The sequence below is a fragment of the Mastacembelus armatus genome, chromosome 18, assembly GCF_900324485.2.
Source record: "Mastacembelus armatus chromosome 18, fMasArm1.2, whole genome shotgun sequence".
NCBI lineage: Eukaryota > Metazoa > Chordata > Actinopteri > Synbranchiformes > Mastacembelidae > Mastacembelus > Mastacembelus armatus.
In genome coordinates, this window is record NC_046650.1 from 10,664,859 (window position 1) to 10,692,771 (window position 27,913).

Sequence of the window (27,913 nt, forward strand, 5' to 3'; positions counted from 1 at the left end):
GCTTCACTAAAAGATGAAATCAAACAGCAACTAAACAACCATAAAACCTTAAGAACAAGTTTAAGTATTGTGCTATAAGAATGTGCAAATGTTACTTTCCAGTAATAACTTTACTATTGACATTACATATATTAGACAATTGCAGCATTAACAAAACACAAACTATAAAGAATGAAAGCGTCAAAAATAAAATGTAGTTTAGATAAATTGTAAACTAAAACATATTACGTTTCCATCACTTCACTGAAGTCTACATAGTTTAGTAATAGTTTAAAGTAATAGTTTAGCTTTTAGCATTAAAGCTATTTTTGAAGATAAAGACAAATATAGAGATAATTCTTTAATCCATTTAATAAATATAGATTTGCTGTATACATTTGATGACAAAGTCAAACAGATCTAAAGCACATACTGCATTTCTCAGGGTATTATCCTGGTATAAATACTGGAGCTTAGAACTAAGTGTTAAATGTACACTCAGTATGTTTTCCAGGGCTTGTTTGCTTTTCCTCCAGTTACAGTGACACATCTCAGACTGTCTGGGGCAGCACTGTTAAACCTGTTCAGGGTGGAATTCATTTTAGATACTAGAAGTGTTTACATAGAATCGTATTTAATAACAAAACAAATTTGCAGCACCTTATGCAAATAGATCCTTTATTTTCTGTAAACTGTCTGGCAGGTATAAAGTAAAAACAGTGTGTGAAGTTACTGCCACCAGCAAGGCTTACCCCTGTGTCTTTGTCTGCACAGTGTAGGTGGTGTTAGGATTGGCATGGGGACAATCCCACCGCAGGAGGCAGCCTAAGTCCAGTGATTCCACTGCAGTGTAACAGACTAACCCAGTCGACCCTGGGGAGATTGCACGAAACCCGCACACCAAAATAGCACACTCACACGGATGCTCATTGACCTGTCTGATTGTCACAACTTTAACACAGGCAGGAATGGGCGTTCACAGGAGTCAAGGGAAAAGATTTGATATACACACACACACACTGTTTATCAACCTCGCTACTCACCTCTGATGAGCAGGGCGATCATGACACACAAGCTGACAGGTGATCTCAACCGACCCCCGTTTCCACCTCCTGCCTCCATGGCAACTTAGTGACCTCTGGATGAAGCGAGGAGGACTGATGGTGTTAGTACAGTGCCGACTCCATCCCAGACAAATGCACCCGTAAAGACAGTGAGTACATGGAATAAGCTGCAGGGGACAATGACAGACCGGAGGCAGCAGGAGGGTGGAAGGGGAGGAGAGTGATAGGGATTTAATTGAAGGACAGTGATTTTGTAAGGGAGAGGAAAGGCTGTAATCTAATTAAAGAGAAGGATAAAAAAAAAAAAAAAATAAGAGTCTTAGATGGTAAAAAGGTAGAAGATGAGGCTGTTCTCATCATTAAAAAGATGATAAAGGATTATTTTCTGCTGGTGTCCTCAGGAGCTTCATTGTCTTTTTCATGTTTTTCTTTTGAAATTATTAAAAACCCAAACCTGGGCCACTCATAGGAAAATATGGAAAAATAATCTTAACATACCACAATGACAATGTTAAGACAAAACGAATGTCACTATGATTACTTTAGCATGCTCACATGCCAACGTATCTCAATGAACTAAATTTAAACCACAAATATATTACATCTAATTATAAAAAATGATTATTAACACTAAACACACAACTAATAGAGAAGTTTGATTATACGCTTAAATATGAAGCAAATTAGAAGTTTAACCTGAGTGTACAAGCTATGTTTCCACAACACCATGAGTGTCTCAGCCAAACATCACATCTGTCATTCAAACACTGAGTCTGGACCAAAAAGGGGAAAGAAGGAGAAATAGCTGCGAAGAACATAACTGCATTCTATCTTTTTATTCAACGGCATCATTAAATAATAAGAATCTGTACATCTCATAAGCAGGTCTTCGATCATTCATTCACAAAAATAATAATATCATTATTACTAACAGTAATACAGCTGAAGTGCTTAAACAGGCCATGAAAAGATCATACAGCAACGAAATAGTCATAAGAATAGTGCACAGCACACACGTTACCTTTCCACACACACACACACACACACACACACACACACACACACACACACACACACACACACACACACACACACACACACACACACACACACACACACACACACACACCTCAGCAGTGCACCATACACCACTTGATAATTAAAGACAATAAAGCAAAACCGCCTGTTCATGAAGAAACAGCACCAAACATCAAAAATCATTGCAACAGTAATACTAAGCCCGGCAGAGGGGGTCACAACAAAGGTCACCAGCAAAGCCGCCAGCTCCTTGTCCCACAGCTTCAATGGAGAAAGTCAGTGATTTTCCAAATTTGAAGCGTGTGTTCGCAAACAAGTCTGGACTCTCTGAGCCTGTTCTGCACCAAAAAGTGTGACTGGAAAATTAGCAGGTTATTGCTGCATTAAAATCTGTGCAAATTTTAAGGAGACCCACGTAACTTCCAGAGAAGACCTTTAGGTGCAGAATTTCCATGCAAAAGTCGTTTCTGTGTTTTTGGTGTTGAGAATTCAGGGTTTAAGTCTGCGCCCCCGGCAAGGCGAGTCCCGGCTCCAGGCTGGTGGTGGTGGTCGTGGGGGTAGGTGAGGGCGGCAGTCCTTTGGGACCTGGACAAAGCAGCCCACGTGATGCTGCGTGGTCCCCGTTCAGGTTCTTGTAGGGGTTTCTTCGTCTCGGAGCTCTGAGACAAACAGAGGGGAAGCGGAGACTGGCGAAGCAGCAGCCAGGACAAGAGATCACCTCTTCCTGGTCCAGAGAGTGACCGCTGCCGGAGCCGAATGGGGATGAACCAGCAGGGTCGCTATGTGGGCTGTGGTAGCCGTTGTTGTTGGTTTTGGTAGTCGGGTTGGTGGTGGGGGTGCTCCATGCCATTGGTCGACTTACAACGTTGTTGTTGTCCAACTGAGAAAGAGGCGGCAGGCATGGAGGCCCGTTGGAGATGGCAGACCCCCAGCCATTAGAGAAGCGAGGGGTGGAGGATTGTGGGGAGACTTTGGAGTAAGGGGATGAAGCGTTCTCTTGTGTGTCCGGGGAGCTGGTGCAGTCCATGGGCTCCTCCGCTTGGTCCATCGACAAGGGTAAGGACAGAGGAAGCCCCGAATCATCTGCCAGGTGAGTCCCACCCTCCTCCCTCATCTCCTCCTCTCCTCCCAACAGTCTCTCTTCTTCACCCTCTCCATTTACCTCACCATTTACATTGTTCATCTTGCATGGGGACTCCTCCTCACTGAGGACAGTGTTCGGCGCTGATGTGAGGTGCGGAGGGGGCGTGCATGGCAGCGAGTGGCAACGTCTGTGCCTCCTGGGCAGCTCGCAGCCGTCGGTCTCGGATGCAGAGGGATCATCACAGTCTGGCGGAGGGGGCAGGGTGAAGGTCAGGGAGATGACAGACTTACTGGGGGTGTCGAACAGCTTGATCTTGCCGCCTTTGAGGTCCTCCCTCTGAGAGAAGGGGTTGAACCTTGCAGGAGGTGCCATTGTAGCAGAAGGGGGGGTGTCCGGCGAGTGAAGCATGTCAGATTTGCTGCGGGAGAGGCGGGGGTCTGATGGGAGGCAGAGGGATTGCCTTCTTAGAGGCCCAACTGCAGGGGAAACTGCTGTGAAGAAAAACAAAAGATGAAATGGCACTTCAAAATGATTTACAGGACAAATACATTTACACTTTACATCCACAGCATTTTATGACTCACCTTTGACTGCTGGCTCATCTTTCTGCATCCTCTCAGCCTGTCTCCTCTCCAGCTGTGCTTCGATTTGGGAAAAGGATGGACGGATCTTTGCATTCAGCTGGCAGGAGGGAGAAACCAGAGTGAAAAAGATTCAGACTGAACAAAAACATCCTGGACAATGGAGAGAACACTTGAAAAATAGAGTCATGCAATCACATATTGCACATAAAGCATTTTGTTGAATATCCATGAAGTTAAAAACTGATGACTATCATTTTGTATAATAAAAATTTTATATCAATCTAAATTTAGCCAATCTGCTAAATTTCCTTATTTATTACACTGGTCTCTTTCCTTTCCTACACTTGAGCTGACATGAATTACATCTCAAGTAAATCTGCAGCACAGCAGAGAGCAGAGACAGGAAGGAAATAAATCATGAATCTGGGGCGGGGCGGGGCGGGGCAGGGAACTGTGTGTGTGTGTGTGTGTGTGTGTGTGTGTGTGTGTGTGTGTGTGTGTGTGTGTGTGTGTGTGTGTGTGTGTGTGTGTGTGTGTGTGTGTGTGTGTCTGTCTTACATTACAGCAGGCGATGGCCAGTTCCAGGAACTCAGGAGGGCAGTCTCCCACCATCTGCTGAAAGGCCTCCACATCCAGACCAAAGTCCTACAAGAAGAAAAAAATGCTGTTTTCTTTGGTAAAAGAAATTTATAGTTACAGTTATTTTTAAATATGTCACTACTTCAAATATGACATGGATTGAATGTTGAGATGAGCTCATGTGGGTAAGTGGTGCTGTGTCATTAAACAGCCACAAGAGGGAGAAACACCAGTGACACCAAGTGTTACACTACTGCTGTGTACCAAATCTATACTATATGATTCTATATATGTCATATATTATCACATCTAATATCTAATTTACTCTGACAGGAAGTGATGCATAGTGTTTTTTATGTTTATGGTGCTGTGTAACATATTTGCAATTTGTTTTATTTGCAATTTAAATAAGCAGCTTCCCCAGTTTTGCATTTTGTGACAACAGCAAACTAATGACTTAAATTCACTTCATTTTGTTGCTTTTTCCTGTTTGAAAACAAAGAATACTTGAAATCTGCAGAGAATATTTATGTAATGTGGAACTGGGTGATTCTCTGAAGCGAGCAGGAAATTCACACATCAGATGCAACGTTTCATACACACTTCAGATTTTTCTGTCACTTAACAGTAACGCGTTTTGGGACATGCAAACTATCAGCACAGGAAAGTCAGCTTCCTGTCTGTCCAAGATGACAATCGGCTGTTTCGACTCAGAAATAGGACATCTACGACTACATTTTACACGTTTTTTTTTTTTTTTTTTTCAAAATCTGATCTGACATGGTGCAACTGTTGCACTAACACTATCAAATCCACAGCTGTGTGCTGAGGTGCCAATGAAACTCTGGCAGGAATCTTAGAGGAATCGTCCAAGAGGAAGATGTGCATATTTATTACGAACATTTTCCCCCAATAAACAGGTCACACAAACACACCGTAAAGAGCTCAGTGAAATGAGACGTGCGTGAGATGATCAATATATGTCGATGATGACAGGGCGGGGAATTTGCTAAAGCATCATCACGACAACGGTGTCACCCATACTGTACCTCAGTGCGTGGCAGGATGTCGGGGTCGGCCTGTATCCTCGCAATAATCTCACACAGGATGATCCCGTATGCAAAGACGTCCACCTGTGGAGATCAGCAAAACATGCACAAAGAAAGTTCAAGATGGGGTCAAATTAAACCAGAAGAACAAATGACTGGGTCTAATCAAATAAACCTTTATTCAGCTTTTATTTACAAAACCCACTAATACTGTGGTGAACCAACAAAAACAGAAAATTGCTTTCCTAGTAAACCAAAATTTTATATAAGACAGACTTGACTAAAAATGTCTAAAAATCTGATTATATAAGTTTTGTGAACAGTATTTTTGGACTCTTTGCAATATTATCTAAAATTATGCACTCCATTCTGGATGGCTTATGGCTAATTTGTAGTTTCTTGAAGCCCAGGCTGGCTAAAGAAAGACCATAATAATCACTTAAATGCAACTTGAACAGGCAATCAGGACTTTCAGCAAGCTGCACAGAAACTACTAGTGAGCCAGGCCAAGAAGTACACCTCTTATGTAACTACATGTCTGTTTGCCTTTGACATAATGACTGATCTATTAAAGAAGTACTGCTTTATTTTGGTGCCTGTTTGCCGGTTTATTTGACTGGCAATCGTCACACCCACACTGGACCTTGAGCTTTTACAACAATGAACAAAGCGATCCTTCTGTACCTTCTCATTATACACCTCTCCTCGGAGCACCTCTGGAGCCATCCAGAAGGGGGAGCCGACGACAGCCAGAGGCTCCTGGTCTTCTCCCTCACTGCAGAAAAGAGGAATAGGAGACAAACAAGGACAGAGGGAAATAAACCAGCATTTATTAGAAGGCAAGGTGCATGCAAACCTTTCAAATATGCACCACAGCAGATCTTATATTTAAAAAAAAATCAGATGAGGATCTTAAAGTCTCTCTGACATGGTTAATATTAATGAATCTGAAGAAAACAACTGAGTTTTAGTTGTTTGACAGCAAAGTATGACGACAAAAATTATGTTTTCTTTTATTTTCCATTCAGGGTGGAAGGGACGACAGATGACAACAGATAAATGGTCAGACAAGAACATTCGTGCAAGCAGGCGTCACGCTCCATTTCATTAACACAGAAGCCAATCAAAGAGGGGTTTTATGGGGTGAAACCTGCCTCGGTGCAAGTGTGTGTGCACGTGTGTGTGCACGTGTGTGTATGTAGATACTTCCTCTGTCTCTAAGAAACCACAATGTTTTTCAGTTATATTTGTGATATCGTTGTGCAACTTTAGCTGAATAAAAAGGAAGGAAAAGAATGTGCATGGTCGACGTGCTTGCACACATGCCTGATCTCGCACGCACGCACGCGTACGCACACACACACACCCTGCTGGCAGATACTTCCTCTGTGCTATTTCCATCTGCTACTGTGGGCTATGATACTGCAAAAAAAAAAAGAAAAAAACTATACAAACATAAAAATACAGTGATGGCAGAGGAGAAGAGAAGAGTAAAGAGTCACGTCTCCGAGTGTCAACACCATTTGGAGAAGCAGACAGGCAGGAACAAGAAAGCAAAGAAATACAAGCTCCAGATAATTAAAGTCAAAGTTAAGTAACAACAGGGAGGAATAACTGAAAAGGACAAAAGGGACTTGTTACGTTATGAGCAGCAGGAGAAATCCAGCAAACTCAAAGTGCAAAAGTAGGAGGACTGGAATAGTTTGACCTTATTTGGAGCGCTTTTCCTTTTCATCTCCTCTCTTTCCCTCCTTCCTTCCATGCCACATGCACAGCAGTAACACTCCAACACAAACACAACACACACACCGTTCTCCCGCTGGTGCTCCAACACAGGATACGACAGTGTTTGACTAAAACTAAGAGCAAACACTTCTGTGAAAAATGACGGAAACACAATTCAACAGCTGCTATTGAAGCAGAGTCTGGAGCAAACAGAGGTTTCATGTTTGATAGCTGCAGGTATGCAAAAAATACACACTAACACACACACACACATTCTCTCAGGTGGGAGCTTGCATCTGTAAAAAAACCTTTTTAGCTTCATTTTGTAGCTCATCTGCTCATTGTGCTGCTCTTTTTTTTTTAAAGCAGAACAATGCTTGGTAGAAAGCTTGAAAGCCACTGAAGTTACAAGCTTTTCCCACCCCCTGAAAATGACACACTCTTGTGAAAACACAAGAGGTGGCTGGGCACAAATAGACCACACAACACACACAAAAGCCAGTCCGGGTTACGGTGACAGCTGCCTCATCTCAGCAAGAGTTGGCTATTTTGACTAAAGAGGGGGAGGTTGAGGAGCTAATAGCACTATTGTGTGATGACTGTGTGCGCACACATCTTTCTATGGTAGTGGGTAAACAATTTACTTTGATACCATTCTTGTGAGGACATTTTGGCCTTATGAGGACATTTTGGCTGGTCCTCACAACGTCAAATGGGTTTGAGGGTTAAGACTTGGTTTTAGGGTTAGGGTCTAGAAAATACATTATGTCTGAGTATCCTCACAAGCAAGGTCAGCCTCAACATCCCACCTCAGTTTACAGCCCGAATGTTGATCCGAAATAATATTCACAATGACAAACGCCCATTGAGTCATGGACTTGATGGACTTTCTTTTGGTTTTCATTGTGAAGGTGCCATGTAAAACTTGCTCTGATGGTTGTACTAGTTCAGATTTCACATTAAAAGTGACATAAGGTCATAAAATGTGGTTATTAGTGCTGCAAAACTAGACATTTTGGAGATTTTACCTATGTAAAGAGCCTTTACAGGTAAAGGACACACTATTTGGACTGAACACTTGTAGCGAATTTATTTAACCTGTAGGGGAGCATCATGAAATCCTTTATCTGACGTGAGGGCAAATTTCCAAAATCCAGAGCTGCAGGGTTTTTATGACATCAGGATTTCAGCACTTCAGGACAGCTGGAGTGTTGAAACACGCTGTATTTTTTTCCCCCCTCCATTGACATTGGGAGATAATGTTTTTCAACAAATGTGAAGACTTTTTTAAAATTCTGGACATCTCTTAACAGCGAGCACCGTTACCTCTGCCTGATTTAACCGCTTTGCTGCCAACACTTTTACTTGAGGAAAATTTTGAACGCAGGACTTTTTTTTTTTCCTTCTTCTTCGCAGTGGAATGTTTTTCCCTTGTTGGTAATTTGATTCTCGTTACAGTACGAGAAAAGTCTGATCACCCAACACCGACAGACGTGATGTCAGTGCACAACCAGCTGAGGAAACATAAAAAAATAAAACAAAATAACGCCTCGGAGGGTCACTGTAACTCTGCGGCCATTAACAGTCGGCACTAAATTGATGGTGGAGAATAAAATGTACCACATGTCACAGCATATTAAACACACAGCTGCAAACACAGGAGGAGAAGCGGAGGACAGGCCAAGTCAGATTAAATATTGACACCACCTCTGAGTCAAGCTGCTTCTTCCCACTTGACAATATTAGTAATAACAGTTCCACAAAGCGAGCGGTGTTGGACACGGGGTTCACCCACAATATACGCCCCCATACTTTGGAAAACCCCAGAGTGCTATGTGTGTGAGTAATGGGTCTCATTTTTTTATGTGTGATTATGTCTCATGTGAGAAAGGAGAAGTCATGGGACACATTTTTATAAAGTTTACACAGGGATACAGCATGAAGGGTAAATAAAATGGAGAGGGGTGGAGGAATGTCATACATTGAGTGTGAACTATCCAATCACAGCGTTGACAGCCATGATAACTGAATTGAACTGCTGCGGACTGACCTGTAATCTGGGATTTTCTCCGCTAGGCCAAAGTCTCCCACCACAGCTGAGCACACGCTGCCCTCCCAGCGCACCAGGCAGTTCTGCACAGAGAGTCAAAGGTCACGCACATGTCACTTTATTACCGAGTGTTTCAACAATGAGGTGAGTGTTTATTACGGAGCCTTTTTATTTTTAGGTGTGTACTGCATGTGTCTGTGTGAGTGGTCTCACCTTGGAGGTGAGGTCCCTGTGGAAGATGCCCTTGCTGTGCAGGTACCTCAGGCCCCGGGCGATGTCCAGAGCCAGGCAGAGTCGCATGTTCCACGACAGGTACATGTCGCTGCCCAACAGCTGCTCCAGGTTACCACCGTTGATGTACTGCAGGATAAACAGCAGCACACAGGCTTCAGTCTTTTTTTAAAAACTACCTCAGTGCTCATGACAGTGATTATTACTGTGATTTGTATATAACTGGCCTATAAATAGCTTCCTGATGCCATGAGGTGTTAAAATATACCTTTATGAATGAAGTTGCACAAACCACTTAAACATTTATTCTAATGTCAACTGTGACTGTTTTATTGACCAGTTTATTTTAATTCACATTCTAATTCATTTCATCATCCTGCTTTGAAAAGCAATGTGAGTAAATTAATCAACAACAGTGAAAAATATATTTGACAGGTAAAAAGTCAAAGCACAAATATTTAAAAAAAAAAAAAGTGCAAATCCAAAATAAAAGTCAAAAACATTTAAAAATGCAGCACATCCCAACGTCAAAGCACAAACACTAAGGAAATGCTATCCTGGCCAGCCAGACGCACTCTTTTTCTTAAAAGATTGCAGGTCCCCCCTCCAGCTTCAATTGAGCCGGGCCAATCACAGCTGCTTATCTGCAGTGGGGCGGGGCTTTATGCTGCAGTCATCCAACCACATTTAAACAAGCTTTGCACATACGCTTACACAATGCCAGTCCCAAGTCGGTAAATCTTTATACAACTGACTTTTGCCGTTTACTCCATTCAAAAATATGTACAGACCTGGTGATAACATCGTGTACTCTCAAGTTTTTACCACAAAAACTACCACACACCTTGTTGGATTAATGCTTTAAGGTTTGGCTGTTGATACTAGTCTCGCTGTCGCTTTGCTTATGTCAGCCTTTCGTTTCTCTGATTGGTTATTCTGCATCCATTTGCCCGCCCCTTGGAAATCAATCTCAACCCATGAGATTCCAGACTAATTCTTTATATAGAACAGAAAGAGTGAGTCTGACTGGAAAGGCGTTGGAAAGGCCCATATTTGAGCACAAAAAAAAAAAAAAAAAAAATGCAGAGAAACCCCGGTAACTTTTACGGACTAGTACATGATACAATAATTTATACTATAATGCAAGTTAAAGTACAACAAAAATCAGTAATGTGCGTTTTAGAAAAGTGTTGACATTTAAAATCTTAACTAATTTATAAGTGACTGCTGCCTGGGAATGAAGTCCCTCATCAGCGGGTTAATTAGCGTCTTACCTCTGTGAGAGCGTGGAGCTGGCCCTCATGGACACACACTCCTATAAACCTGGAGACAGAGCAGGCAAACACATGACTCGTTAAGTCAACAGGCCCAGGCTCTTCTCACAGCCCAGACATAACAGGTCCCTCCCAGACATGTGAAAGACACTTTGTGAACCAAACAAACCAAAAAGAAGAGAATAATGGGAGGACGTTAATTTTGCGGATGAAGTGAAATTGCAGGTTTCAGTTACCTGAGTATGTTTGGGTGGGACAGTCTGTTCATGAGCTGGACCTCCCTGAGCATGTTGGCTCTGTTACTGGCCAGGATGTTCATCTTCAGAGCCATCACCTGGCCTGAGACACGATGCTGCACCTGAATCACAACACAAAAACACACAAATGCTTTATTTTTAACAACTGAAATGATTCATAACTTACAGTGAGGATTTCAAAACTACAAGCTCATTGCTTTTGTGCAAAAATCGAAAACATGAGGAACTTGTGCAATTTAGCACCGGAAAGCTGTTACTTCTTCCACTTTTGAAAACAACATGACAGATGATGTGAAGCATTAGACCTCAGAGCATAACATAAGCACATACAGCTGCAACAGAACAGGCCTGCAGGACAGTATTTATTATAATTTATTACACATACAGAAATCACATCAGTTAAACACTACATGTAATAAGTAAAACTACCACACTGTGCTATGTAATTTTAGCAGAAAAGTTGGAAACTAGCCCAGAAACATTAGCAGGTCAGCATCTTTATTTGTTTTGGCGGCTTCCCTGCACCAACCTGCTGCTATGGAAATAGCTCTGTCTGGTATGGTAACCATGGAAACGTGACATGCTTCCCCTCGGGCTCCACGATGTATGCATATTTGCTTGGTAAGTAATACTACCTCCAGAGAAGTCCACACAAAGTACTCAGGGTTTGCAGAGATAAGAAGGCAGAGGTGTTTCAGAGTTTGACTGTGTGTGTTAATACTGAGAGAATGCGTGTGTGTGCGTGTGTGTGTGTGTGTGTGTGTGTGTGTGTGTGTGTGTGTGTGTGTGTGTGTGTGTATGAGAGAGAAAACTCTATACTTATAAGTAGGGATATATTTTAAAATCCTGTGCAAGAGTTGAGATGCTTGAACTGAATCAAAACCCTGAGTTTCTAATATTTTGGTTGTGGTCCTAACACTTTTGTGTGAGATCGAGAATCAGGCTTTTACTGCCTGACTGCAAATCAAATTTCTTGAGCTAAAAAGCTGCACTGGAGGTTTCAGGTTGTGTCTTCATTAGTGACATGAGAATGTAATGAAAGACACGGAGTGGGAGGAGGGGAGTGTGAGCGATCACTGGAGTCACAAGTGTTGAGCTGAAGTCAGTGTGACACTGGCCTGGATCAGACTGATGACTGGGGGGGGGGGACTTAAAGCCTATTAGAGACCAGACTAGAGTCCAGTGAGTAATGCTATTAATGCGCGCGCGCACACACACACACGCGCGCGCGCGCGCACACACACAGGATGAAGTCTGCCCTCTTCGTCTTAACAGCCAGTCAATGAGAGTCGATCCTGTCCTCGTGGAGCCGCTTGAGGACTTCAGACTGCAGCAAAGTGCCACACACACGTACACACACATAAACCACTCAATTATATCCAGTAGCTGCTTCTTCTTGCAGAATGGGACTCTGCACAGAAAGTTAAGCATGCAGCAGTGTGGAGGGGACTAATCTCTGCTTCTCTCTACATGTTTACAGCACTTAAAGGATGAGGCAGACTTGTGTAGGCTGGTGCAAGGCGCTCTGCAGCAGATTAAGGGTTTCTCCACACACACAGAGCGTCCTCCAGCTCCCATTAGCATAGGTTTACTGTATCTGGAAAATAGGACTGTGGGGTTGGGCATGGCTGTGAATTTACATCACCTGTCAGCCTTTTTCCCCTGGAAACATCTGCTTTCTCACTTATCTGAAGTTACACGGTCGCCTCCCAAGCACATACACATTAGGTGACTCACGCGAGCAAACAGTGCAAACACGAATGAACCGTTGATGGAGCAGTGGCTGGAATTACACGGCTGCCCATCCCGACAGACTTTAGGTATACCAAACAAACAACCTTTCAGTCATCATCATTACAGGGTGAGAGTGTGTCTGAGTCAGCACGGGGCACAAGTGCAACATTTTTGTTCTGCTGCTGAAGTCTGAAAAGCCACCGCAAGGAAATATATGGCGGTTTCCCATCCACGTGCTTTATGCCAACTTTACTGGTCACCTCCATGGACCTTACACTGGAATGCCAATGCCCACGCAACATGGAACAGTTCCACACATACACGCACAGAAAAGCACACAACAAAGCTCTGCTCACACACACACACGCAAAGACACACCCTAACGCCCTCCTTCAGACGCACTCGGCCTTGTAAAGTGCTGCTCTCAGCAGAGAAAAGGTCACGGGCATCTCTCTCCCTGAGGAGCCAACATGTGCAGCGATGTCCATCATTAGCCGACGGCCCAATGAGGCAGACAGGGAGCAAGGTCTGTCTCAGGCTGCAGATGGAGGATGCACACAAGGGGCAGGAGAGATGCATTTAAAAGATTTGTGATTCTAAGGCTTTGAAGATTGTATTAGCAAAGAGATTAATGAAAAATGTGTTTCAGTTTCACAAGGCCCAGACCAATATTTAAGAAGGATGCAAGACATGAAATTTTTGTTTGAAAGCCAAAAAAAGGCCAGGAATACTAATCATTTCAAACAGCTTTATTTAAATGGATGTTTCTGGTGTAAAGGTCTAAACCAAACTGGATCTTTGCAGGGAATTAAAACCCCAAAACTCCCTGAACAAAAGTATGTGGAGTTTAAGCATGAAAAAAAAAAAAGTCAACTCTCATGTCTCACTATAGTTGTGAGGACACTCAGACATAATGAATTCCTGAGACCCTAACCATCACAACTAAATGCATGACCTTCATCTAAACCTAACCCTAAAACCAAGACTTAACCCTTTAAAAGCCCATGTGAAGTGAGGACCAATCAAGATGTCCTCACAAGAATGGTACTGTGTCCACACATCCATAGAAAGACACACACACACACACACACACACACACACACACACACACACACACACACACACACACACACACACACACACACACACACACACACACACACACACACGGGGTCAAACTGTTCCCTTGTGGAGTTCATGGCTACTTCACAACTTCCCTTCAGCAGAGGCCACTGTTATCATTTCACCCGCTGAACATACACTTCCATAAATCTAATTTATCGTGAAATAAACCAGACCAGAGTCTTGTCAGAGAAAATACATCAAGACTCCTTTGAAATCTGTTCCCTGCAGCCACAAGAGTCTGCAAAGGAAAACAGATCAAACTGTTCAGGTTACTGGGGTATTTACATAAAGGACCTGACAGCCTTATAGATATCTAGTCAGACATAAAAACAGGATCTACTCTTCCAAAAAGTGACTACATTCTTAACTAGACAAAAGCAGTATCTGTCCTAGGCACAAGATTTCAAGCCATCACTTGAAGACAAAAACAGAAAAGCCTCAACTAATTTGGCACTTTGTGCTGAAGTGTGAAGAGACTATAATCCCTCAGGGGCTGAACTTCACACTGTGCGTGCGTGTGTGTGAGTGAGAGAGAGAGTGAGATGGAGCCACCACCCGCAGCTCAGTTCTCAAGTTATAGCGTAAAGAAGCACAGAAAGTCCACAAGAGCATCAGAGCAGGGAGGTCCCCCTGTGTGCGGTTGAGCCGGACTCACAAACACACCTGATCCATTAGGTAGCAGACACGCCGACACACAGCCTCTCACTCGTCTGTTGCACAACAGAAGCACTGATCAGGCTACGCCCCCTCATCTAGATTACACAGGCATCAACATGAGGGGCCACTCCAGTGCACACATGCAATATATAACACATGCTTGTGATCGCTGACCTTTCGCAGTGACCTTTTGAAATGAATGCAGGGTCTCTCCACCCAGATTACACAATTTCTACTTGTCTGATTTAAAAGGACACTCCAGGGAAGAGTCGTCAGTGTTGAGTCTAAAGTGTCGCGCCACAAATTAAACTCCATTCACTGCCGCCGAGGGAGGGCGTGTGCAAAGACTTCTACAAAAAGACACTGTGTGTGGCTTTGATACCGCTGGAGATGAGTTATGACGTGTTGTTATTATTGTCATCCACCAGAAACAACAACAACAGGACTTTGCTGCACCACAAAAACATTTCATAGACGTACACATGCAAACACTGAGCTGCTTGTTCTTCTTACAGGGGAGAGGCCTTCCTTGAGGTTTACCCAAGAACGACCTCCAACATGCGGATGGGAGGAAACGCTCATTGTGTGTGAGCATAAACACACATACACCGTCTCTTGAGATGGAATCACAATAAACACAGCGAACCATGATAAAGAGGAGGAGGAAGGATATGAAAACAGATAATTGTGCAACTCTTGCCCAACACTTCTCTAATTTTAATCCGGGGTCCGTTCAAAATATTTTCAACGATCAACAAGATGGTTTTCAAGTGATGGCAGGAACCTCACATGCTCAGCTCTTTCGTGTTCGTGCGGCGGTGCAGAACATAAACAGAGCTAAACATTGGTGCAGAGAGTGGCAGCAGAGCAGGCCCTGACTGGAGTGTGGGAGGAGAGGAATAATGAGGCAAAAGTGCCACACTCAGCTGCTAATGTTCAAGTCTGCACTGGCTCTTTTATTCCAACACCATCCAACAGCAACACGGACACAGACGCCTAATCCCCAACACTGACAATGATCACAAGCACACAGGTGACAGCTGACGAAGGATTAGTGTTTTGCGTCTATTGGTTTTTTTCCTCCTTTGTTTCGTTTTACCTTTCAGGGATGAAATTCTTCCAACAGTCAGGATTTATAGGAACTGATCACATCTCAACACGCCCTGATGAGTGAATTTAACAATTGGCATCTCTGATGCAGTTTCAATATGTGTCACACCTGAACTGAACCCAAAACCAATACAATCCTTCATGTATGCAAAGACCAACCTCGCCCAGATGAGGGGGACCCGAGATTAAACTGTGCTGACTGTGAATCACAACGTCCCCGTTTCGCATCCGAGTGGCACGTTTCACTTGATCTCTCTCATCACTTCCTGTCAGCTCCCACGGCCTGCTGGCAAATTAAAGGAATAGTTCGGGATATTTCAAGTTGGTGTAAAACAATAATGAGGAATTTTAATGTACGTGAGAATAGGTCTTAGTCATTGCCACTTCACTGACCCTGAACACCTGTGGTTAACTTTGCTATCTTTAAAACATGTGCTCACAATGTGATTCCACTGAAAACTGATCTATGAAACTGACTAGTGGACCACAGTGAGCAGAAAACTGGATAGACACACACACTGTAGCAAACAAGAGCACAGTGGTTGTGCTTGGCAACTTATTTCAACATTACCAGTGAGAGAGAGCGAGACACACACACACACACACTTTGACAGTAGTTGTGCGTTGGAGACTCCTGTTTTAAATCCCCTCTTTATCTAATTACTCTCCTTCAGCGTATTATCATCTCTGCTGTTGAACGCAGCACAACCACATGCACACACCTCCACCTCTCCACTCTAATGAGGCTAATCACAGCTTTCGTGACAATTACCGTGATGACTGACTTTGCTATGAAGAAATTCCCTGTGACTCATGGAAACGCACTCGAATTTCTGGTTTACCTTGCATGTTTTGTAACAATTATCAAGACAAACAATCAAAATCAGGGCAGGTGAAGCTACAATACAATATAACCTTTATCAATCTGATAACAGCTGCTGCCTTCGGTTTCAGGTCTAGCCAAAAGACACAAAAGTGCCAAAAAAAAAATAAAATAAATCCATCTGCTCTTAACAGAAGCTTTTCATAACACATGAGCACTAAGGTTTGCTGAGAATCTTTACGCTTCATAAAAACAATATCAGATTTCCATGTTTCATGTAAATTTTGGAGAAGGGCCAAATGAGAACCAAATCTGATAAGAATCCTGTTCTATGTTTCCCACTTATTGGACTGCAGGTGTTACATGTATTAGCAAATACACTTATCACAAGAGAAAGGGCTGAAAAATGACACACTAGCACAGCAATCCCATTAGAAAACTGATCAGGTGAGTCTGTTCAAAACCCCTGGATCCCTGAGGAACAGGACAAATAATCAGTTCAGGCTGTTAAGTGACGTGACGAGTGATGGTGCAATTTATTATTGCTTTTCAACCTTCAGCTTTTCAGGTGCATGTGTGAGTCTTGCACAAGGCTAAAGGTGGTACTGTGCACACGCGCTCCAAGAACGTTCTTTTGAAGAAAGATAAAAACGGCACCTGAAGGATCTGTCTCGACACATGCGCTCGCTTCCTTTCACTCACTTTTGTTTTGCTTTCATTATTTTTTTTTTTTTTCCTGCAGGTTGCACAATTACACACTGGAGAGGTGAATGGCTGCTTGTCTGTCTGCCACGAGCCTGCATAGATCTGCACTGAGGACAGAAGCTCAACGAAAACACACACACACACGGGGGAAAGCCAGAGCCTTTATAGCCAAATTCAGGATGTGCATTTGCAATGCAATAAACAAGTCAGAGTTTTCTGCACAATAGACAGCTCTTATCCTCTGAGCCAAGCCAGAGCACAGGAACAATCAGTCAGCAAACTTTTTAAATGTGACTGATAGCTGGTGTAACAATTTTGCATTTATATGGCGCTATCAAAGGGCAAGCTGTTCCAAACCTAAGTGCCAACTTGACAAGGCAGCAATAAGCACAGGAACATTTGCATGCTCATTGGCCATTCAAAGGGCAAAGCTGAGAGACTGACCTGAAGATAATTGTTTGAAATGAAGAACACACACAGCAGCAGTCACAACATAACAGGGACTTAATGAAGTCAGGGTCAACTTGGCAGTGTGTGTGTGTTTAATTCTGGTTTAAATGTTCAACATTAACTTGATAAAACATCACAATCTAATCATCAACTGTTTATGATTCTGCTTCATCTCTCACTGCTCCAAGACATTACAAGACAACCACGATATGTAAAATACAACATAACGTCTTCCAGTCACATATACAACAGAGATAGAGCAGTAACTTAAGTCAATAATAAAAGATAAAATTTCATGAGTTCTATTCTAAACTGAATATTTTGGTGTTTTAACTGCTGTTTAGGCAAATCAAGCAATTACAATGATCAATTTCAGCTCTGAAAACATCTGAGGGATCATTTTTACCACTTTCTGATATTTTCCAGACCAATCAATATACCAACAAGTATTCAGAAATTATATAATAATCATCAAGAACAAAGCATTGTTTATCACATTATATATGCACACCTATTACATGTTTTATGGACTAAATTGTGCACCAAATAGTTAAAGATTAAAGGAAGTCAATTTGTAGTCAAATGTTTTTTTTTTAAGTTTCATATCCCACTTCCTCCACTTCATAAAATCCTTGAAAGTGTCACTGAATAAACTTTGAAAAAAGTTTTATCCTGAAACACAAGCCAGAACTACTGATTTTAGCAGCATTACTAGTTTGTTATCTGGCAGCAGTGACAGGTGCCCTTATACCCACATCACACTTCCAGCTCCAGGCCCACAGATCAAACAAACACCTGGAAAGAGGAAGCACCAAAGGGGACAGAAAAAATTAAATATATTGAGTAATACAAACACGCGCGCGCGCGCGCACACACAATCAAATTTCTAGTTACACTCCGGAAAACAAACTTCCGTAAAATCCACGTTAAAAATACAAGCATGCGTATGTGGCTATTTGCATTTGAACTTGATTTATATATTAAATAGAAAATCCAAACTCAACATGTAATGATACAACACGGAACCGGCAAATACTCAAATTAGGAGAATCAGGAAACAGCAAATGTTCAGCCTGTTTCTCTTGATGAATGACTCCACTATACATGATTCACGTCTGTTGACTGGCTAAGTTTGCTCACCAGTTGCACCAACACACAAAAAAAAAAACCCTCAACTTGTGTACATGTAACTTTGGGAGGCTGAATACAAAATAAACAAAAGTTAAAACTCATCCACGGATCCACTTCGATAACATGTTTGTGCACTTTACAGTTACTTTCTCAGAAAGACTGAGGTAGGGCTGTAACTAGTAATCACCTCCATATATCTAAATACAGCACCCAGCAGCATCATCTGTCATCAAACCTGCCCGGAGTCCCCGCCCATAATGTAACTTGACATTCAACACAGAAAGTCATTATGTTCCAGTTTAACTCGAGTCTTTTAGAGATGATCCTTGATCCATGTGCTCGCTCCCTCTCCCTCTCTCAGCATCAGTCTGGGCTGCGCGTGGCAACCCTTAATGAGGCGTTTCCTTGAATTAGTCCCTATGCAAGTGAACAGCAGCAAAACAAAGGGATAGAGGCCGCTGGGGGAGTGTAGTGTTACCTGTACCTGTGCCAGATCTACCTGTCCTAGATCTACCTGTCCTGACCTTATTAACTTACACACCAAGTCGCACTGTGTCCGCCTCGGTCAACGCGTGGAGAGGACTGGACCATGATGGGACAGTGAGGTGTAAAGTCCCTTTCAAAATAAAGCTTCCTGCAATTATACAGCATCATGCAGCTTTTTTCTTCTTCTTGGTGTGTGGTGTAGGGTGCCATGGTTGCCATGGCTACCTAAAGTTGAGTCAAGTCAGGGCAGACAAGCTTACTTAAGTCTGCACTACTTTAAATGATAAAGAGCTGGAGGATGCACACGCTGAGCCAAAACATCACGCACACGCACGCACGCACACTTCCTCTCACCTTGAACACCTCGGAGAAAAACCCAGAGCCGATCTTCTCGCAGGTGAAGTCGTCTAGACGCGCCAGGCTGGACACGGCGCTGCGCAGGGCCCGGTAGGAGGACGGTCTGATCCGGTAAGTTCCATGGACGCTGTGCATGGGCGGCTCCGCCTCTCGCTCCTGCTCCGACTCGACCCTCTCCGTCTCCATCTCCATCTCGGACGCCCCGGGAGGAGAAGGAGGAGGGGGCGGGAGGAGGAGGACGTGGGACTTGTGCGCAGTTTAAAATCCAGCCCGACTACTGTTTACATTTCCCATGTCCGCTGTAAGGCCACAGCTCAGGGCTCACAGGGAGGAATGACAACAGCTGGGAAACCTAATGTCGCGGTTGTGACCAGGGACCGGTCGGGCCTAATTCCTGTGCTAAATTCCTGCACAGGTCCGGAACAGGCTCGTCTTCGTCTGTCCTTAAACTACGCAGCTGCAGCGGCGCATCCTGCAGAGTCAGTGCGCAGTTCGGGTGAAGTCCCTCATGCCGTGCAGCAGAGGAGGCTGTGCAGTTTTCTTCCTGTTGCTGTCTTGGCAGTGGCGTCTCTCTCTCCGTTTCCTCCGACTGTGCTCCTCCTGCAGTGGAAAAGGCCGGGGCTCCCCTCCTGCTTCCACCAATTGAATCCCGGGTTTCCAGTGCGCGCAGAGCTGCCTCACTGGCGCTGCAGCCTATTGAAACACAGAGGGAGAGTGAAGAAGGGGGCGGAAACAGGGGCGTTAATTCGCTCAATCTTAAAGTGCGTGTGTGCGCATCTGCTGTGACCGATCTGTCACAGAAACTCATGCTCGTATCGACCGAGTGTGTGAGTGAGTGACAATAAATTCCAGTGATAACTGTGGCAAATGATTAAAGGCAGAAACTCTGTCTCTGGCCGCAGCGCTCTCACTGGGCCTGACGTTTTCTCCACGTTGCCATGAAGACAAAGTAGATTCAGTTTGGACTCAATGCGCGAAAGATAAAAAATTATGTCTTTTAGAAGAAAAAACAAAGCCATCAGAGGTTTTGCTCGTAAACTGGTGTGTTTGACATGTCAGCCCGTCTGCTCTCCGGCGATAACAGCCGTGGATGCAGCAGGATATCGCCTCCTATTGTTGCTGCCCCGCACTTTGCACACACACTGGCTCTCCTTAAAACAGATCCACTCACAGGGACCGTGTTTACAGCGCCGATGGTCGCTCCGGTCACACCGGGGGGGAACGTGGGGGGATGGGGGGGCGCAGAAACGTGCGTGTGGCGGATCCGCTCACAGCCTGACTGCGCCTGGTAAATTATGGATGTCCGAGTTGGCGAGTTTTCGTTCGCCACGGACGCACGGACATGATCAGCCCCCACGATTCAAACTCAAAACGCTGACGCACAGCCTCACCGTGATCGAGCATGAGACGCGTGCTTGCTGCAGAAGGAGGATCGGGACTTACCTGGCCTTGCTCTAAAAACACAACCTCCACAGGCGCCGGTGTCCTCTGATGAGCCCCGAATCCAGATCAGCTGCGGCGTCCGGTTACCGATGGCTTTATTTTACTAATTAATCATCTTTGTGCGCCTCACACACACACTCACACACACGCGCAGACACACGGGGGTTCAGTGGTTTCGTTTTACGTGCCCGCCGTCTCCTCTCCTGTGCTCCTGCCTCGTTGTGGGTTTGGCTGCAGGAAGAAATGGGAGCGGTGACTTTTGCTGCGTTTTATTGGAGGCGGCGGGGCGGGGCGGGTACTCACGTAATCACCGCAAAAACGCACCTGTGGGAGCGTTCGGATTCTGGGATCTAAAAAAAAAAACCTAAAAGTTGGTCTTGTGTGTGTTTAGAAAGCTGTTGATTGAACCCTCCAGGGGTTTTTTATATTAAGATCAGTGGGACTTTTCACTCTGCAGGTGCAAAGTTTATACTTTAACATTAATATTGATTATTTTGATATAGCAGGAGGATTAAATGATGATGTGCATTGATCAGTGCATGCACCAACATCCCCTTTGTCCCCTGCACTGGAAACTACACACACACCCAGACAGTAGTCAGTACTTCTAGTATTTATCACAGCTTTATCTAGGGATGTGTACCATGTAAACACAATGAATAGATTAGATGATCTACATGATGTCTGTATTTCAGCTAAAGTGATATTTATCAAACCATAGTCTGCCTCTGTCCATAAACCTGCTGAGACGACACTTTCCAGTTGGAATATTGCAAATAAGCCTGTTGGAAAATGTTTTAGTGGCACTTAAACTGGGCTCTAATAACAAATAAATGCCAAGTCCAGATGGGATGTGTTGGCTGTGAAAACGCATGAATTATTAAAATGCACTTCAGCTTATAGTTTTTTTTTTTTATTAAACACACACACAGAAAAGAAAAAAGATTCCCATGTGAAAGGAGTAAACATTTATGTATTTATTTGCCTGGAGACATAATTATGAACAGATGAACTCAGGTCACAAGTGTTGAAAAGGCACCAAATTACAGTAAAGGATTAGAAAGTTAAATGAAAAAGTGGAACTGGACCATAAAAGAGAAAATAAGTCTGAGATAAAAGAAACAATCGAGGTGAAACTCAACAAAAGCTGTGATAAAAGTGTGTTTTATCACTTCACGTTACACAGGTGAAGGTGAACATTGTGCAGGGCACCCGGAGGTGCTGGATGTCACTCGACGTGAAGCCAGCTCACAGCCACACACTCCGAGTGATGACACACCTTTAACACGTTCAGCTGGAGGTGCGTGAGTTCCCCCCGAGCTGTTAAACAGACCTGTGGTCTGTCGCTGCATTATTAAGCAGTTTGTTGTCTCTTTATTAAAAACAGTCACACCATCCTTATGTACCTACTGTTTGTTATTTATTGCTTCTGGACAAACGGAGCGTCATTTGTAAAACCACCGGAGAACAAACAGAGAAATGACTCGTATAATTATACTAAACTAAGAAAATGACAACAACCGATTATTGAAAGATCCAAAAACAACAGTAAAAGATTTTTAATAGACCTGAATTTGGCTTCTACCAAGAGAAGGGCCATGATATAGACTTAAGCTGCACACATCATTAAGGACCAAAATCAATGTGAGTCCACCTTCCTTCCACCCTCACAAAGGACAAATAATGTATTTTAATGAGTGTGACTCATGTGGCTCTCAGTCACATCCCCTGCTGAAAGGCTTTCACCAGGCTCGCTTTGAAGGGAATCAATATGGTGCACGTGCTGCATCCAACACCTGAGCTGGGCACATTCCCTCCACAGGACGGATCCATCTCCACCCAGCACAATAGAAATGTCAGACTACAGTTAGTGATTGAAAAAAGGTCCACCCACTTAATGATCTCCCTAATTCCACTTAAAGAGGCTGCTCTTATTTATTTGGCTTTTTTCCCTTAAAAACAAACAAATTTTTCAATAACTATATTTTAATATATTCCAGCTAAGATGCGTGTATCCCACAGATGTTTTTAATAATTTAATCTTGTTGCACCTGAACACCTGATTTCTGGTCAAGCCCTCTCACAACAGACACTAAATAAAACATCAAATGTATCTGAAATTCCAATTTCCACCTAAACATCTAGGTCTGGACAGTGCAAATCTATATCCTGAGCCCTGCTGTGTCCCCATATGACCATCCGAGAGGTGCCCCCCTTGTTAAAGCTCAATTACGGGTGCAGAGGATCACACTCGCCCCAGCCTGGAGGGTGTGTGGGGGTGCCAGGGTCTTGGTAATTGGGTTTTGGAGCACAGCTGTTTCATGAGTTCTCAAGCCGGTCCCCCAAGGAGGTGTAGGGGCAAGCGGGTGAGGGTGGTGGGGTTGCCACATGGTCCACCTCCTCCCAATCTCATCAAAAAATAAACAGACTTCTGGATACGGCCATGGTGCCGATGGTGGGGGAAGCCACATAAATTCATACATGTAACACACACACATGAATATAACAAAATACATGGTGTGACACACACCCGCATCAGCCTGGACATGGTTTTATAGAGGCATACATGTCTCAAATTGTTGTTTTAGTCAGAGATTCCCTGGGTGTTTAACATGTTTTTTTCACCTTAGGATGAAGAAGAATCCAGGGAAAACTCTGGATACTTTTAATTTACAGTAATGAAAATGGTCACTTTGGCCCACAAACAATCCCTTTCATCCCCAGGGACACACATATCAGCCCACAGTGGTCTCCAGGGCAGAGTTTAGGTGCTGGAAAGTGGATCAGAGTGAAGTGCAGCTTCATCCAAAGGGAACAGTAAAGTAAATTACTGCACACTCACAGATGAGTGGAAACAGAAGGAGGTTTTCACTGTGATCTCATTAGAAAAATGAAATGCGTGGATAATACTGCATGCGATCCATTTGGCAGTACAAAGGATAAAATAATGAGACACTGAGAGATTGTTTTGTCTGTAAACTCTTGAGCATTACAGACTATGCGTAAAAAAAAAAAAAAAAGAGTCTAAATAATCAGCCATAGGTAGATGACATGTGGCGTCTGTCCCATGACAACAGACACAGGAAAGTAGATGGAAATCAATACAAATGCACCCAAGGCCTTCATCTGTTGTTCACCGACCCCGTATCGTTTTACCCTGAAGGCCTGCTTTCACAAAGGCTTTAAAGTTCCCATGAAGCACAGCAGAGAGAATGGTTTACTCACAGCTACATCATCTCAAAATCCTTGGGCGGTTCACTGAAGCTACATTTGCTTTATGCCCTTTTCCCCGACAGCAGCGGAGCACTTCGCTGCCTGACACAGGAACACAGTTCCCTGGTTTCCCCTCATGTCTCGACATGCCTAGTAGTTTTCCGAGCCTCAGGTTTCACCTTACAGGTATAGGAATGATCTGTTTTTTCTGCTCAGGTGGCATTGTGCTATGCTTGAGCTACGTCTCACCCCTCAGGGATCCTTTCTTTCTGTGACTTCGACTTTATTTTGTCAACAAAAAAAAAAAAGAAAAAAAGAAATGCAGCCTGTTTGCTAAATAACAATTTACCTCTCTCTCAGTTTTGTTAATTGGATAAGAGGTTGTAGGTCAGTGTCTTTGTGCAAGGCTGCAGCTTTTTAAAGTTAAAAAAAAACATCTGATTCTTTGAGTTGACACAAATTAAAACACACTGGCCTCATCCTGGTGAACTGTCTTGTGTAAAGACTGACTGTGAAATTAGCGTCATGGAAATGAGGATCAATAAATAGCACAGCAGGGTGTATATGCTGCCATTCTGTTGATCCTATTGATTTTACATTTCTTTTATTCACTGCCAAACCCTAATGTGACGTTTTCCACCAATATGAAAAACACTAACCCCCTCTCTTTAAGTGAAACCTTTAAAAGGACAATGTAGTTTTCACATTTCAGATCGTGGGAAAGAAAATATAACGTCCATGTGGAGCAGAAACCAAACAATAAATGTGAAACGTCTCAGAAACCATCAGGCAATATGGATTCTCCAATAACCCACTGACCTGCATTGCAGAGGAAGTTTTTCTCTGTGCTACGTGCTCTGTGTGTTTAATTTGGTTTTAAAGCCTTTAGCAATGCTGTCCTCTAGTGCTGACAGACAGGCACTTCACTGGGGCCTCTTGTTCTTCCCTCTGATATTACCAAGAGTGGAAATCCTTAAAATGAATCCAGTTTTACCTGGGGAGAAGTAGAAATACCACAGTGTAGAAATACTCAGTGTAAAAATACTTTTGACAATGTACTTATAAGCGAAGTATTATCTTTAAAATAAACTTGAAGTGACAAAACATAAGGTGTGCATTGTGCATCCTAAGGTAACTCTATAATTGGCATGTTAAAAAAAACAACACAGTTTTGACTTTTGAATGTAGTTAACTATCCATGTAGTCTCTATAAACTCAGTCCTGACCTGTGGGGAGGTAAAGGTTCATTTTCTCACTGTGGAGTCTTTCTCATAATGTTGGGTAATAAAAGGTTTTTAAATGTTATCTCTATATTTCAAATGCAAATAACAAACCAACACTAACAATGAAGCTATTTACACAGTTGCAGTCATAGGTCCGACTTTGCCTATGATTTATCAGGAGCCTAAGACAGGTCTTTGTCAAGCTATCCACAACAGCCTTTCAAAATAAATCTGGTATTGACTATACAGTCTGGTTATATACGTGTCAGCTGTCTCCTCTTTTAGATTTTTTTGTGAAATGTATAAGAGTTTTTCCTTGTTGGACATTGAACAGCTCTTTGTCACAAAATAAAACGTTTTGGGAACATTAAATAATCAGATTTATGGTATTTTATAATTGTATCACGTGTTTTTGTATATAAAACCCACTGCTGTCCTCTAGTGCTTACTGTGTTAAATAAATATAATGGAATAATAGGTACAATATTTACCTCAAAATTAACATAAAATGAAAGTATTCAAAAAGCAGAAATATTCCTAAATTGTACTGTACTATGTTAAAGTTGTATTCTAGAATATATCAATTACAATATTTCATTTAAGCATTATATTTACTATTTAATACTTGTACAATATTATTGTGGTGCCACTATATATATATATATATATAGATATATATATATATATATATAGATATATATAGATATAGATATATATAGATATATATAGATATAGTGGCACCGCAATAATATATATAATATATATATATATATATACAGTACAGACCAAAAGTTTGGACACACCTTCTCATTCAAAGAGTTTTCTTTATTTTCATGACTATGAAAACTGTAGATTCACACTGAAGACATCAAAACTATGAATTAACACAGCTGGAATTATATACATAACAAAAAAGTGTGAAACAACTGAAAATATGTCATATTCTAGGTTCTTCAAAGTAGCCACCTTTTGCTTTGATTACTGCTTTGCACACTCTTGGCATTCTCTTGATGAGCTTCAAGAGATGGTTTTCACTTCACAGGTGTGCCCTGTCAGGTTTAATAAGTGGGATTTCCTGCCTTATAAATGGGGTTGGGACCATCAGTTGTGTTGTGCAGAAGTCAGGTGGACACACAGCTGATAGTCCTACTGAATAGACTGTTAGAATTTGTATTATGGCAAGAAACAAGCAGCTACAGTGGGTACGGAAAGTATTCAGACCCCTTTAAATTTTTCACTCTTTGTGTCATTGCAGCAATTTGCCAAAATCCAAAAAGTTCATTTTATTTCTCATTAATGTACACTCAGCACCCCATCTTGACAGAAAAAAACTGAAATGTAGAAATTTTTGCAAATTTATTAAAAAAGAAAAACTGAAATATCACATGGTCATAAGTATTCAGACCCTGTGCTCAGTATTGAGTAGAAGCACCCTTTTGAGCTAGTACAGCCATGAGTCTTCTTGGGAATGATGCAACAAGTTTTTCACACCTGGATTTGGGGATCCTCTGCCATTCTTCCTTGCAGATCCTCTCCAGTTCTGTCAGGTTGGATGGTGAACGTTGGTGGACAGCCATTTTCAGGTCTCTCCAGAGATGCTCAATTGGGTTTAGGTCTGGGCTCTGGCTGGGCCAGTCAAGAACGGTCACAGAGTTGTTCCGAAGCCACTCCTTTGTTATTTTAGCTGTGTGCTTAGGGTCATTGTCCTGTTGAAAGGTGAACCTTCGGCCCAGTCTGAGGTCCTGAGCACTCTGGAAGAGGTTTTCTTCCAGGATATCTCTGTACTTGGCCGCATTCATCTTTCCTTCAATTGCAACCAGTCGTCCTGTCCCTGCAGCTGAAAAACACCCCCACAACATGATGCTCCCACCACCATGTTTCACTGTAGGGATTGTATTGGGCAGGTGATGAGCAGTGCCTGGTTTTCTCCACACATACCGCTTAGAATTAACGCCAAAAAGTTCAATCTTGGTCTCATCAGACCAGAGAATCTTATTTCTCATGGTCTGGGAGTCCTTCATGTGGTTTTTGGCAAACTCTATGCAGGCTTTCATATGTCTTGCACTGAGGAGAGGCTTCCGTCGGGCCCCTCTACCATAAAGCCCTGACTGGTGGAGGGCTGCAGTGATAGTTGACTTTGTGGAACTTTCTCCCATCTCCCTACTGCATCTCTGGAGCTCAGCCACAGTGATCTTTGGGTTCTTCTTTACCTCTCTCACCAAGGCTCTTCTCCCACGATTGCTCAGTTTGGCTGGACGGCCAGGTCTAGGAAGAGTTCTGGTCGTCTCAAACTTTTTCCATTTGAGGATTATGGAGGTCACTGTGCTCTTAGGAACCTTGAGTGCTGCAGAAATTCTTTTGTAACCTTGGCCAGATCTGTGCCTTGCCACAATTCTGTCTCTGAGCTCCTTGGGCGGTTCCTTCGACCTCATGATTCTCATTTGCTCTGACATGCACTGTGAGCTGTAAGGTCTTATATAGACAGGTGTGTGCCTTTCCTAATCAAGTCCAATCAGTTTAATTAAACACAGCTGGACTCCAA

The 27,913-nt window shown here is 43.0% G+C and overlaps 1 protein-coding gene across 2 annotated transcripts; it reads right to left on the bottom strand.

Moving 5' to 3' along the window:
- Positions 1 to 1,860: 1,860 nt before the first annotated feature.
- tesk1b (testis associated actin remodelling kinase 1b) lies at positions 1,861 to 21,161 on the bottom strand. 2 transcript variants are annotated; one of them, XM_026298734.1, is made up of 11 exons: positions 20,936 to 21,161; positions 19,490 to 20,185; positions 10,894 to 11,015; positions 10,658 to 10,706; positions 9,366 to 9,512; positions 9,153 to 9,235; positions 6,062 to 6,152; positions 5,378 to 5,461; positions 4,308 to 4,394; positions 3,750 to 3,846; positions 1,861 to 3,653 (listed from the first exon to the last, which is right to left on the bottom strand). In XM_026298734.1, the coding sequence occupies exons 2-11, from the start codon at positions 19,682 to 19,684 to the stop codon at positions 2,578 to 2,580; spliced, it is 2,031 nt and encodes a 676-aa protein (XP_026154519.1). In that variant the 5' UTR covers positions 19,685 to 20,185; positions 20,936 to 21,161; the 3' UTR covers positions 1,861 to 2,577. The 2 variants fall into 2 exon arrangements, with proteins under 2 accessions (XP_026154519.1, XP_026154517.1); XM_026298732.1 differs by having other exon boundaries at positions 1,861 to 3,656.
- Between the last annotated feature and the right edge of the window lie 6,752 nt (positions 21,162 to 27,913).